The sequence below is a fragment of the Callorhinus ursinus genome, unplaced genomic scaffold (genome assembly GCF_003265705.2).
Source record: "Callorhinus ursinus isolate GAN/ISIS: 27379988/994484 unplaced genomic scaffold, GSC_fseal_2.0 scaffold37, whole genome shotgun sequence".
Taxonomy (NCBI): Eukaryota; Metazoa; Chordata; class Mammalia; order Carnivora; family Otariidae; genus Callorhinus; species Callorhinus ursinus.
In genome coordinates this window covers 5,008,656-5,023,063 of record NW_027397099.1, presented here as the reverse complement: position 1 = coordinate 5,023,063, position 14,408 = coordinate 5,008,656, and the positions used below count along the sequence as shown (strand labels likewise).

General features: G+C 45.8%; 3 protein-coding genes across 3 annotated transcripts in view; 1 reads left to right on the top strand and 2 right to left on the bottom strand.

Annotated features, from left to right (window-relative positions):
- Nucleotides 1–623: 623 nt before the first annotated feature.
- Nucleotides 624–3,057, bottom strand: DERPC (DERPC proline and glycine rich nuclear protein). The gene is made up of 2 exons (XM_073880089.1): nt 2,715–3,057; nt 624–2,522 (listed from the first exon to the last, which is right to left on the bottom strand). Exons 1-2 carry the CDS (start codon nt 3,055–3,057, stop codon nt 1,438–1,440), a joined length of 1,428 nt encoding a protein of 475 aa, XP_073736190.1. The 3' UTR covers nt 624–1,437.
- On the bottom strand, nt 3,054–11,751 carry CHTF8 (chromosome transmission fidelity factor 8). The gene is made up of 4 exons (XM_025888976.2): nt 11,677–11,751; nt 4,059–4,116; nt 3,680–3,797; nt 3,054–3,278 (listed from the first exon to the last, which is right to left on the bottom strand). Exons 2-4 carry the CDS (start codon nt 4,079–4,081, stop codon nt 3,054–3,056), a joined length of 366 nt encoding a protein of 121 aa, XP_025744761.1. The 5' UTR covers nt 4,082–4,116; nt 11,677–11,751.
- UTP4 (UTP4 small subunit processome component) overlaps nt 11,719–14,408 on the top strand; it is a 35,851-nt gene continuing 33,161 nt past the window's right edge. Inside the window, exons 1-2 of the mRNA XM_025888972.2 lie at nt 11,719–11,867; nt 13,608–13,768. Coding sequence (XP_025744757.1) covers nt 13,610–13,768 — 159 coding nt within the window. The 5' untranslated portion in view covers nt 11,719–11,867; nt 13,608–13,609. The remainder of the gene's footprint in view (nt 11,868–13,607; nt 13,769–14,408) is intronic.

Genomic DNA, 14,408 nt, shown 5'->3' with positions numbered 1-14,408 from the left:
ACTGGGTCTTCAGCTTTATCCCCGTTTCTTGCAAGGGAAGAGCCTTTATACAACTGGACACATTTTGGTTTTTTCCTCATTGAGAATTTTAACCCTTTTGTATTCTTTCTACAATGATTTGTAAACGTATTTATTTTTACTTTTTTTTTTTTTTTTACTTTTCAGGTCGAGTATTTTATACACTTGTCAAAATAAAGATTCTCACATAATGCTGGTTATCTCTGAACTTCCTCCTTGTACTTAAACTGGTTTTATTCCAGTTTCAAAAGAGGTACTTGAGTAGAAATAGTTTTGTCAGGGTAGTTGGCAGTGGAACTCAAACAGGGTAAGTAGTCACAGCTGCCTCTGGACCTGGGGCATACAGCAGGCCCACTTGATTGATAACTGCACAACCTCTGGTGGCTTAACTTTTTTTATTATTGTTGAGGATGGGCAAGGTCTCTGGTGAAATCACTGGCAGATGAATTGAGTCCTAGCTAAGGTTAAAAGTCAACGCTTGCTTCCTGCTTGAGTGACCACGTTTTACCTGGCAGAGAACGTAGGATTGTGGCCAAGCTGCAACAATGAAAAGCAGTGGGTAAAATTCCTGTGGGAACAGATAACGAAGTGGAGTGACATCGGCAGCCCTCTCACCCCATTTATTAAAGAAACGGTAAGAAAAGATACAAGCAGGAAAAACACCAACCATCCTTTCACATCAGGCTGAACGAAGCACAGTGATATCTCCCCTTTATCCCCCCACCCCCCCACCCCAATTCCCATCCACGTCAGTTTAAATTTTGAGGTTCTTTGATCGGGAGTACTAGTGGAGAGGGAGTTAGATGAGCGGTGGAGCCTTGATTCTGGCCTCCTCAAAGTCCCAGGAGAAGGAAGCTGCAGGCCCAGTCAATCAAGCAGAAATTGTATTTGGTGGGTCTTGAAGTGGTTGCCCACCTCCCGGTTCTGTGGTGGTCAAGCCCCCAGGGAAAGGTATGGCGGTAGAGGACGCCCAGGTCCGAGCTGCTGAAGCACAGTCTGTTCACCAATGCAACATTTCTAGAGAGCAGTGAGCGGATTCTCCAGTGGTGAGCAGGGGACTACATATGAATTGGGACCTGCAGGCCAATGTATCCCTGAGGAAAAGTCCACATGAACAATTCAAGAAACTAGTAAGAAACAAGGGGCAGAAAGCTGTGGGACAAAAGCACAGCAGGCTTCTGGAGAGCTGGAGATCCTTTCTCTCAAGGTCAGGATCATTCCCACCTGCCGTTATCCATCTCCCACATATAACATCTCACCTTCAGTCAAGAAAGCAGAGGAAAAAGATGGCTCATCTGAACTTGAGCCCCAGCTATGTACTTCAGACTGTAGCTCCGCATCTACCCTTACTTGTAACACAGCCCCTGCCCAGAACCATGGTGCCTAAAAACCAAAGTGGTCCTGGAGAGAAAACAGTGTTTAAGGGGGTAACATTCCATTTGGGTACATTGCAGCCATTGGACCCCCTGGTCTGGGGAAAGCAGCTGGGTTTGTGCCAGGGAGGCTCCCCACTCTAGGAAACGGGACCAAAGTCTTGCTTACAGGGCCATTCATCCTTGGAAAGGAAGCTGGGTTTAGACCCAGGGTCCCAGACGGCCTTGCAAAAGGAGCTGGGTTGATACCTACAGGGCCTGCTGGAGAAGAGCCCAGGGGTGCAGGAGCTGACCTGGGGAAAGTAACCTGACCAGGGCCTAATGGGCCAGTAGACCTTGGGAAGGCAGCGGGACTTGGACCCTGCAAGCCACTGGCCCTTGGGAAGTTAGCTGGGTTGGGGCCTAGTGGCCCAGAGGTCCTTGGGAAAATTGCTGGACTTGAGCCCTGGAGGCCAGCAGACCTCTGGAAGGTAGATGGATTTGAAGCCAATGTGCCAGAGGACTGAGAGAAGGAAGCTGGATTCAGGCCCCCTGAACCTGTCCCCCTTGGAAAGGGATTAGCATTTACCCCCATGGGCCCAGCTGGCCTCGAAAAATGAGCTGAATTAGGACCTATGGGGCCAGGAGCCCTGGACATGGATGGATTTGGCCCTGGAAGGCCAATACCCCGAGAGCCAGGACCCGAGTTTGGGCCTATGGGGCCAGGTACTCTTGCCATAGAGGATGGGCTCGTGCCCATGTTTCCAGAAGCCTGTGAGAAAGCAGCTGAATTTGCTCCTAAAAGACCTGCTGCTCTTAGAATGGGGGCAAGATCTAGGCCTTGAGGTCCAGCCATTCTTAAATTAAGACCAGATCCTGTGCCCAGGAGGCCACCCGCTCTGGTGTCCACATTAGGGCCTGGGCCCAGGCCACCTGCCCTTGGGTTGGGTCCAAGGCCTGGGCCCAGGCCACCTGCTCTTGGGCTGGGCCCAAGGCCCGGGCCTGGAAACATACCCGACCTCGGGGCAGGGTTTGTACCAACGAAGCCTGACCTCAGATTGGGACTTGGTCCTGGTCCCAGGCCAACGGGCCTAGGATTAGGAGGACCATTCCCAGAGGTCAACAGGACACCTGCTCTCAGGTTGGGCCCAGGCCCAGGGCCCATAGGGCCGCCACTTCTGGGGTCAGGACCCGTTCCCAGGAGACCACCTGACCTTGGGTTGGACATAGGACCCGGCCCTGGGAGACCCCCTAACCTTGGGTTAGACAGAGGCCCTGGACCTGGAAGAGCCCCTGCCCTAGGGTTCAGAGATGGCCCTGGGCCTGGGCCCAAAAGGCCACCAGGCCTTGGGAAAGAAACTGCACCTGCACCAGTGGGATTCATCCCTCTTGGAAAAGAAGCCATGCCAGGGTCACGAGCACCAGCAGGGAAAGGTGCTGGATTTGAAGCCAATGAGCCTGATGAAGTTGGAAAAGGCGATGGGTTCCTTGGAAATGGGGCCAGATTTCCACCAAGAGAACCGGTTGCCATGAGGAAGGGATCAGAATTCATGCCCAGTGGGTGGCCTGTGTTCAAAACAGGACCCCCCTGTGGTCCCAGGGAACCGTCGAGCCGTCCTCGAGGTGGCAACTGAGCACGAGTCCAAGGAGTTGGCCGCTCTCTAGGGAAAATCCGGGGTTCTTTCATACTTTCTTGGGGACGTTGGTGATAATGGGCTTGGGGCGAGTTTTGAAAAGGATCTTGTTTTTGATGAGTGCTGTCACCAGGTACCGGGTGCCAGTCTTGCAGCCAAGCTCATCACAGTCCTGCTCCCCAGGAGTGTGTTTGACAAGAACGGCAAAAGGTTTCTCCAGATGGATGATTTTTCCATACAGGATATGATGCCCCACGATCAGCACAGGGATTCCCTTCGGCAGAACAAGAATGAAATGCCTGAGGTTCAGGGTAAGGTCTTAACACTCAGGTGCCTTCTAGAGATGCTACTGGCGAGCAATGCTGGCACCTCCACTCCCTGGTATGGCTCTACCACTGCTGAAGAGCCACATCAGACAACCACCCTCATGCCCTTTTTACTCTTTGTAGCCCCAGGTAAGAGAATTTCCACTTTTTAGAACTGTGATTTTCCAGATTCCCCAAAGTTAAATTTCCCTGCTATTGCAGGGGTTGGGGGAGAACAAGCAGATAGCTTAGATTAGCTAGACCTCGAATAACAAACCTGAGGGCAGTCCTCACTCTGGGTCCTGGGAGCACCACCTTGGTGTAGCTTGCTTTCCTGAGGCATTAGGCAGGGAAAGAAAAGTCCCCTCACCTCAGTGGTGTAATGTAGGTCTCCCAGGAGGTTTCCAGCTAATCCAGTGCTGTAGCGAGCCTCGATCTCCCCCTGTAGCTCCATCAGCACCCATTCTGCCAGGCCTCCAGCCCCAGCACTGCAAGCAAAGGGCTGGCGGTTACAATATTTTTGAGGGGTGAAGGATGAATAGTGTCCTACACCACCATTCAAGGCCCAAAGGAACTCTCTGTTGAGCACAAGTTCTTGGAAAATTAGGCAGTGCTAGGCACTGAACTACAGATGAAATGCAAGGATGTGTGCAAGATGCACCTGAGGACCCTGATTCTTCCAGGAAAATTTCAAACCTATATAACCCTAATCATTCAAGCTAAACAAAAAAGTCTCAAAATGTACTCACCTGGAAATAACAATTTGCACCATGAGCTTTCCGTCTTTAAAAAGCAACTGAAAGTAAGCTGTAGAGGAAAAAAAAATTTAGAATAATAATGATAGCTAATATTTATCATGTACTGTGCGTGAGGCCTTTTTCTAAAGTGCTTTAGACAGATTTTCTTTCATTCCCCTAACACTGCTATAAGCTGTAAATATTTTTGAATTGACACTGTATGGTCAACATTGCTTAAGATCACCAATGATCAATAATGGTATGGAAAGTAAGTAGATAAGGTCATGTACTTACTAGTCAACGAGCCAGAATTTGAACCTAGAACATACACTATAGCCCACACTGCTGACCACTGTGCTAACTTGCCTTTCTAAAGAATGTTCTATTTTCTAAAAAAATATTTTAAAATTTTTTTTAAATTTTTAAATATTTCTAAAAAAGATATTTCTAAAAAAAACTAATTCATTTAGATTTTTGAATATTTCTAAAAAAAAACTATTTAGATTTTACTTTTCCCTTTGGTGATATAAAATATGAACTTCAAGTCTAACACTGGTTATATTTCAAGGTTCAAAGGACCTCCTTTAACAAAAGCCAAGAAATGAAAAAGTCCTTCAGGCAACTTTGGTGAATGCTAAATGGTATCTAACATGACTCTCATTATATGCGTTGACCATCTTTGAGGTATACCCTGCCACTCAAATCATTTTATGACACTTTCATTTTATGCAACAGTACCACCTGGTGGCAAGTTTGCAGTACTCTAAAAGAATGGGTTAAAGCGAGTATTTTTTGCCTGAGACAACTGGCTTCACTTGTCTTTCTAGGAAGATAGATTCACGGGGGGGGACTGAGGGGTTGGGGGATCTAAACTACACATTCTGTTTAAGTCTTTCCAATAAATCGATGGAACTCAGTGGAAAGTTATTAGTCCAGTGTTTACCAACTGTAGTACTGTATGTTAATAGGTATAATTGTGCTCAAGCTTAGTAAACACTGGATTAAAAAGTTAAACAGGTTTCTTCACTGATACATTAACCTTCATTTTGGATGTCCAGGGAAAAGTATATTGCCAAGAGCCTTAAAGGATGGCAGAACTTCTGTATTCTTGAGCACCAAACATACTTTGGGAACATAAGGTCAGTCAATTCACTGGTCTTCAAATTCAAATATAAACAGTAGCTAATACTTACTGAACTTTTACTATGAATCAGATGCCGTACACGCCCTAGAACCTAGGCCACCTGTCTTTATCTACATTCAAAATCAATACGTTCCCAAAGGAGAAAACCAAGTACTAGTGAGAATGAAAGACATCAAAGCATCAGGCAGGCACGGCAGACATGGTCAGAAGGGCAACAGGGGACCCAGAAGGCATCTGTAAATCAGACCTTCTGCAGCAGCCACCAGGTGTGGTGCTGCTTGAGAACAAATACACGAGGCTCAGGGGCAAAGGTCTTCTGACAAGCTAAGGAGGCCCTACACCACCACCAACTGAACAACCAAAAGCACCTTTAAAATTCTTCTAAGGTTTCTTGAAGAAAGGATTACAATTTAAAACTGGAAGACTTAAAGTCAGGTTCCAGCCTGTAAGTGTAGAACTTTTCACTGTGTCATCATACACAAGTCACTTAATGACCATGGGGCTAACACCTAGATTATCGGATTCATTACACTACTGTGAAGACCATATATATGCAAAAATGCTTTAAAGACAGCTATTTTTTTTAGAGAATGGAAAAAGCAAAACAAATCGGTATTTCCACACTCTAATTTTGACTATAATTTAGAGAGTGGTAGGTGTATTTTAGCCATGAATCAAAAAAACCTCAATAACTAGAAACTGAAGTTGCAAAATTTCTAAAGGTTAATAAATGCATATAGATTAAAGGGTTCTTATAACTAAGCTCTTGATGACTGATAATGCACTATATGTTTTTTTTTAAAGATTTTTTTTTATTTATTTATTTGAGAGAGAGAGAGAGAAACAGTATGAGAGGGGAGAAGGTCAGAGGGAGAAGCAGGCTCCCCGCCGAGCCGGGAGCCCGATGCGGGACTCGATCCCAGGACTCCGGGATCATGACCTGAGCCGAAGGCAGTTGCTTAACCAACTGAGCCACCCAGGCGCCCTGCACTATATGTTTTTTGATGAATATAGTAATACATAGGTAGTTTCTGAGAAGCAATCAAGTGTTCATACAGATAAACAAGTTCTGGAAGACCACGGCAGGGAAGGAAATCAATCTTTAAGGCCTTTGGAAACACATCTGAGAGGAGTATGTATGGACTGTTTTAAGGGGATGCAGAAATATTTTTAGTGCATTTCACATTTCCTGAACAGTTTCCTTTTAGAACAGAATTCACAACAGTGGCCCAAGTGGGCAAAGGAAAACAGATGCCCGATAGCTGGATCAGAAGAGCTTTACCCACTTATATAGGAGGCCCTGCCTCAGTAGATCTCTCCATACTGGCAAACATCTAGCAATGCTCCTGAAAATACAAATTCTGGGGCCTACAGCTTCACCATTCTGCTGCTATCCCAAGTCATGCTGGTTAAAAATTGTGCTAGTCCCACTGGGATGTTGCAGATGTGAAGACTAATGAAGTTCAGACCCACTTGTAAGAGTCTAGCTCATAGGAACCTGTGGACTGGCCGGGCTACGTTTATGTACATGGGAGAAACGAAGAGAAGGCATTCCTTTAGCAAATATTAAAATTCTACTTTAGGGGTGCCTGGGTGTTGCAGTTAAATGGCCAGCTCAGGTCATGATCTCAGGGTTGTTGAGATTGAGCCCCATGTTGGCTCGGTGCTCAGCGCAGAGGCTACTTGAGATTCTCTCTCCCCCTGCCCCTCCCACTCGTGAATGTGTGCTCTCTCTCAAATTAATCTTCAAAAATCTACTTTAGTGCCTTAAAATAGGCTACTACCTGATTTTTATTATTCTTTTTCTTGCTCCTTGAGATTACTACTCTAGGCAACTTGAATTCTCAGGGCCAGAGTAGGTAGGTCTACCTGGGCACTTCACTGAGGACACACCTGATGGAGACGACAGGGAATGTGTATTTCACTTAATGTGGAGCTCACTAAAGAATCTGATAACACACAGCCCAATGTGTCCCTATACTCTTGACAGTAGGCAGGTAGTAAGAAAACGAACAGGTGAAGTAGTATAATAGAAATCGAATCCTATCAGTAATAACAAATATAACATTATAAATATTTTCTGTATAACAAAAAAGATTCTAGGGGCGCCTGAGTAGCTCAGTCGGTTAAGCGTCTGCCTTCGGCTCAGGTCATGATCCCAGGGTTCTGGGATCGAGTCTCGCATCGGGCTCCCTGCTCAATGGGAAGCCTACTTCTCCCTTTCCCACTCCCCGCTTGTGTTCCCTCTCTCGCCGTGTCTCGCTGTCAAATAAATAAATAAAATCTTTATTAAAAAAAAATCCTAAGTCTTCAGTCTCAACTAATTCCAACATTAAAGACAAGTAGAACAATTTCTACATGTTTATTCTAAGATACTGCTTGTACAGAAATTGCAGATTTATTAAAAACCTTTGAAGACAGAGCCTGAAAAATACACCCTATCAAATCATGAAACTAAAAGGAGTCATTGGAACATTTGGTGAGGGCCAATTTGTCTTTGGTTAAGAATAATAATTCTAAGTTGACAATATGTGTAACTGTGGAGCCAAGGAAAAATTTCTGCAATGTCACTTTTTGAAAGATGTTTAATTCACTGTACCTCAGAGTGGAGTCTCATAGGCCACAACTAGTGTGGGCCTGGAGTGATGGCAAAGTGGGGAGGCAGGGGAACAAACCTCTTTCCCCTGAATGAATTATTTCAACTCCTCCCACCCCCATATCTCAAAAGAGGAAATTTTTTCCTGCTTAATTTTTCCAGGCTTTCACATCACTAAACAATATAATTTTATATTCCTAACTTACCAAGTTTAGCTTTTTTTTTTTAGGAATTTATTTATTTATTTGACAGAGAGAGACACAGCAAGAAAGGGAACACAAGCAGGGGGAGAGAACACAAGCCAGGGGAGCGGTAGGCAGAGGGAGAGGGAGAAGCAGGCTTCCCTCGGAGCAGGCAGCCCAATGAGGGCTTGATCCATTCCAGGATCCTGGAATCATGACCTGATGCTTTAATGACTGAGCCACACAGGCACTCCTCAAGTTTAGCTTTCTAAAGGAAACTTTTTCTAAAGTACTTTAAATATTCTAATTAACTCTCAATATTTTCCTGTTTAAAAGGAAAAAAAAGGTCATTTCTGGGGCTTCAAAATTTGTAGAAATTTCTTGCCCCAAGTCATCCTAAGACATGAAGCCAGTCTGGGGGTCCCAGGTAAAGTCAACACACTACTGCTTCTCAGAACAGTGGTCCGATAACTTTAAGACCCCCGAACAAACTACAGCACAGCAAAAGAATCAGAATTTCAAAACCAATTCAGAGCCACACTGGATGCCCCACTCAAAATTCAAAGATTTAAGTGGAACTGTATCAATCTGGGACATACCTTATTTAACTGTCTTTGACTTCTACCTCTACTTTGAGTTTAGTTACTATGAAAGTTATTACTAAAAACCTGAAGGAAAAAAAAAACCCTGAAAAAAATCAGAGTATAAACACAATTTAAGAAGAAAAATCCAGGCAGAGCATTATAATACAAAAAGCTTCATTTCTACCATAGCTAAATTTCTGTGGAGACTTATCTGATTTTCTGGTTTCATCTTGAGAACAACCTTAACAACATAAGCACTCTTATTCCCATTTTACAGATGAGGAAACATGCTTAGAGAAACTAAAGGTTAAGTAACTGGTCACAGAGCTAGTAAGTGGGATGTTAACTTAACCCCTCCACAATATGGCTTCTCCAGCCGTCCTCTCCCACAAACCCTCAAATACAGTACCTTCTGTATAACTTCTGATTGTTTTACAAAGATCAGTAACCTACACAACTACCAGCCAAAGTACCTATTACATCTCTGGGGTAGGCAGTCAAAAACAAGCCTTTTTATCATATTCAATTGATGAGATTTAGAGATCTACTCAATGTCACCTCCAAGACTGAAAACTAAGTATAAGGCAAAACAAGCCAAAAGAACAGAGGACATTCTTTGTCACAGATTCATTTTAATCTTCAACAAAATTAAGTCTCTTATAGTTTACTTTCTAAATTGTTAAATGTTAAATTGTTCAGATTACTAATGTCTTACAGACAACAGAATGAATGAGCAATGATCCTCATAATGGTAACTGCCTCCAAAATAGTGTGGCAGAAGTGTGATATGGATCCAATTAAAGAGAACATATACAGCTTTTACCCAAACAAGGGACTCAATGGTAACTAAAAATAATTCAATTTTACTAGGGCTAAGTAGTATTTTATAATTTTTCATTACAGCCTTTCTTCTTGTATTTTTTTAAGATAGGGAATAAAAGCTTTAACTTTACAATTCTTAATATAAAAATTCATTTTTTATTTTAAAAAATTAAATACATGACACAAAAGGTTTTCAAATTGCTAGACCAACACTTAGCATTTACTGAGCTTTTATTCAGTCCCAGGGACAGTTGTTTAGGAATGCAGGGAGAACTCAAGTCGTCAGACCTGGATTCTGTCACTTCTCCTAAGTGTGACATGGGATTAATACTCTAACCTTCTAAGTTTGTTTCCCCACCAATAAATTGGGCATAAGAAAGAATCTATCCCAAAGGGCTGTTGTGAAGTTTAATGAGGTTATGAATGGGAAGTCCTCAGCACAGTGCCTAAAACACGTAAGCCTTTAGGGTCAAACAACTTATTACCAGCAGGGAATGTGGCATTTTCTTAGTATATGTTCAACAGAATATCTAAATGCTATACTGTATAATTATCTTAATGTTTATAGTGGAGTAAACTTTCCTACAAAAGCAGCAGGTTATCAGAGTAAAACCAAGTTTACATAAATGGGAGAAAAATTCAAACATGACAGTCAAGGTTCACCAAACTGCTTCAAGGATTAAGTTCTGAAAGTTTTTTTTCTCTTTTCTCTAAAGATACCTATTTTTCTATGTGCCTTTCCATTAAATGAACAATTCAGGAAGTTTTCATATACAAATGAATCAGATTATTTTTATTAGCAGTGTTATTGTGGTTTGTGACTGAAGGGGATGGTCTAAGTTTCAAAAGGAAAATCTTGTCTCCTGACAGGCTTATGTCATTAAACACTAAAATTCTGTTTCCAAATGAGAAGCTTGCTCCCCCTCCAAAAAGGGGCTATAGAGGGTAGGTGGAAATGAATGCTTCCAAACTTTTCATTAGTGAAGAGTGTGTTCAAAAACATGTGTGGATACTATGCATACACGTGGTACTTTCCCATCACATTTTAGGATTCCCATGATGGGGGGAATCAATTACTGGTATTTGTAGACAATGGGTGGAAAAGATGGCTTCAGTCGATCTGAGTTACTCCAGTTTTCTCCATCTTCTGCTACTCTGCAGCCCCATCTCAACCCTTCCTCCTCTTACTGCTATGACCCCCTATCTTCCCCAAAGCCCCTCTTTCAGAGCCCTGCTGGAGGTCTCACACTATCCTGGATTCTCCTCCCACCGAATCCCATCTTCTCCACCCTCTCCTCCGACCCCCTCCCATCCCTTCAGTAGGAGCTACAAAACACTTCCTATGTCTAGTCCCGCCCACTTTCTGGGACTTCTCAATCCGCTTCCCCTCTCTTCCCCAACCCCCCTTCCAATTCACCCCCAGACTTTCGCTGGGACCTCCTACCAACCTATTTAACCCTTCCTCCTACCTCCCAAGAAAACTATTCTTTAAACTGCATTCCTCCACACCCCTCAAACCGTCCACCCTCCTCCCAAAGATTACTCTTTAAACGTTGTTCTTCTACAACCCCCACTCTCCAAATCGTTCCCTGTTTTCTCTTCAATCTGAAGTACTTAGCTCCTCCAGGACCCGACCCCACCCCACTGTTTAGTCTCTCACTCCGCCCACAAAAGAACCTGGATCACTCTCCCTTCTAACCACCCTCCCAATGATCTCTCCCAGCAGCTTCCCCCGCGACTTAAAATGTCCCCTTGAACAAACCTCACAGTCCTACTCCCCCAACCCTCCCACCAAGTCCCCTGATATTCCCGCTACTTTCTGGGTTCCAGTTATACTCCGCTCCCACAAGCCTCTCATGCTGGACTCCCTCCCCACCCGGGGAAGAGCCCCTTCCCGCACGTACCTCGAGGTTCCGGCCCGCGCCGCCCCCTTCTCCGTCCTCCGCCCGCGCTCGGCCACCCTTTCCGCCCTCTCTCGCTCCGCCCCGCTCGCTCCCTTCCTTCCCTCCGCCTTCCGTCTATACACCGCTCCCTTCCCCCCACAATTCCTGGTCCTCCCACCCCGGGGGGCCCTCTGGGTTCGCCCCCACCTCTGCGCGGCTCTCCTCGCTCCCCTCCCCCGTCCCAGCCGCCCCTCCCCCTCCCGCCGCTCCCCGCCCCTCGGCTCGCCATTCTTCTCCTCGAGCCGAGCGCCCCACCCGGCCCCAACTCCCTAGCTTCCCGCTCCTTCGCACCCTCGCCCCCATCCCCGGCTCAGCCCTCGCTCCCCGCGGCCTCCCGCGCACCCCGCCCGCGGCCTGACCTGCAATGGCGGCCGCCGAGCGCGGCGCCGCGCGGCCAACGGGCGACAACCGAACCTCCCGCCGCCGTCGCCGCCGCCGCGAGCACTGCCTGCGCACTTCCGGCCTTGCGCCGCAAGCACTTCCGGGGCAGAGCACGCGAGGGCGCGCGCACGTGGGGCCGCGGCAGAGAGAGGCGAGCCCCCATCTGTAGGTGAGTTGGGGAATGGGTATGGGAAGCTGGCGGGAGAGAAAGGAATTTGAGTTGTGGGGTGCGGCCTGCCTGAGACCGACGCCGGTGGAGCTCGCAGTTCCCCTTGTGCCTCGGCCTGGGGGGGGGCTACTCCGTAGATTGCCGGAGAAGGAAAGGGCGGTGGAATTCTAGCGCGCGCTGCAGACGCCCTCTTAGCCGGGCCGGGCCAAGCCGAACGCGCCCTTTCTGCCCGTGGGTTCCTAACCTTGAAGGAAGACCAGTGAGGGGCAAACCAGAGTCGGCCCCTCTCTTCGCCGAGTGTGTATGTTTGCGGCGGTGGGGAGGGGGTAGTTGACAGATGCCAGACTAAGTCCCGTCGCTTCCTTCCCTTTAGGAGCTCTTGGTGCTGCCTGCCCCATCAGCCTCACTTCCCTACCTTAGCTTGAGTCTGTAATTTGGAAACTTAGCGTGCTATAAAGTTAGGGAGAAGTGTTCATAAAATGCAGATTCCTAGTCTTCCTCCCCCCACCCCCATCCTCCCCCCCAACCAAGAGATTGGAATTCTGGAGCTGTGGAGTAGGACCCAGAATCCTGCATTTTTACTTTATTTTATTCTTAAAAAATTTTGAAGACTTTATTTATTTGAGAGAGAGAGAACATGAGAGGGGGGAGGGTCAGGGAAAAGCGGGGAGCCCGATGTGGGACTCGATCCCGGGACTCAGGATCACATCCTGAGCCGAAGGCAGCCGCCCCACCACCTGAGCCACCCAGGCGCACCTTCTGCATTTTTATTTTTATTTTTTTATTTTTAAGATTTTATTTATTTGTCAGAGAGCACAAGCAGGGGGAACAGCAGGCAGAGGGAGAAGCAGGCTCCCCACTGAGCAAGGAGCCTGATTTGGGTGGGACTCTATCCCAGGAGACCTGAGCCAAAGGCAGACGCTTAACCGACTGAGCCACCCAGGTTTCCCAGAATCCTGTATTTTTTTTTTTTAATTTTATTTATTTGACAGAGAGAGAGAGACACACAGTGAGAGAGGGAACACAAGCCGGGGGAGTGGGAGAGGGAGAAGCAGGCTTCCCGTAGAGCAGGGAGCCCAGTGCGGGGCTCGATCCCTGGACCCTGGGATCATGACCTGAGCCGAAGGCAGATGCTTAACGACCGAACCACCCAGGCGCCCCAGAATCCTGTATTTTTAAAAACCATTTTTTCCAGATGATTTTGATGCAGGAGTTCTGTGGACCTGACTTTGAGAGACTGATTTAGGCTGTCAATATTTCTGGCTTCTTGAGAGCGTTAGTGGTGTTTACCCTCCTCTTCACCCCCCTCCCCCCGCCCAGCCCCCAAAACCTCACACACAAATAGAAAGGAGTACCTTAGCTTCTGCCTCTAATACAATTGGTCAGCACGATGTGCCTCCCTTCCTTTAGGTGCACACTCTCGATTAGAGAACGAGGTTATGTTCAGTCTTACATTACCGTTCTTTCCCACAGTACTTCAGGTAATTGGCAGGATTGTTAGGAGTCTGGGACATGCTCTATATGTTGATCTTTTCGTTTTTAGCTGAAGCATCCTGTGCTTCTGGAGATGGTTTCGTAGATTCTTGTGTGGGGTGTGAAAGCATCGTTGGTTAGATATTTAGAAGTGAACCTCAGTGAGATGCAGTTGGACTCTTCCATCCAGGACAGTGAAAAGAAATAATACACGTGACACGCTGCTATTAACGTTTAACAATAATGACTCTTTTTCCCCTCCCCCAGGAATGGGTGAATTTAAGGTCCATCGAGTACGTTTCTTTAATTATGTTCCATCAGGGATCCGCTGCGTGGCTTACAATAACCAGTCAAACAGATTGGCTGTTTCTCGAACAGATGGCACTGTGGAAATTTATAACTTGTCAGCAAACTACTTTCAGGAAAAAGTAAGTCATTTGGAAGCCTGATTCCGTGTTGCTGAGTTAATTTTCTTAAGTTCAGTTGTACATCTTGTATGTATTTGTATTCAAAGAGATCAAAAGAAAGTGACTCTCTGGAGTTGTTTAGAACTATGTAATTTGTGTAGTAAATATGCAGTCTCTTGTCTGAGCTCAGAGTTTTAATCTGTAATGTCAGAAAGATTCTACCTAGGAGTTGTGGTGGCTCACTGTCATTTGGAAACTGAGGTTTGCTGGATCTTTTGGGCACAACAAAAAGGGAAACTGTCAAGCCCATTGCTTTCTATCAGTCTCTGCACTGCTGCAACTTTGGTAAGGTGTCATTTCCTGCTGGGGTTGTCAGTATCCGTTTCATTGTTAATTCAGAAAAAACGATGAAACATCTTAGTATCAAACTTTCTGGTGACATGATGGTAGGAAGATGAATTTCTAAGTTCATCTGTCTGAGAGAATGTAGACTTTAATGCTTATATTTGGGAGTAAATGAGGAAAATACTGTTTGGGTGTATGTAGAGGTTATTTTTCAAAGGCACTGATTACTGATTTCCGGTGCAACAAAATAATTCATTTCACATTTACTGTGTTATGCATCTAGGCACTGAATGGATGTCTGTGAATGGATAGCTGG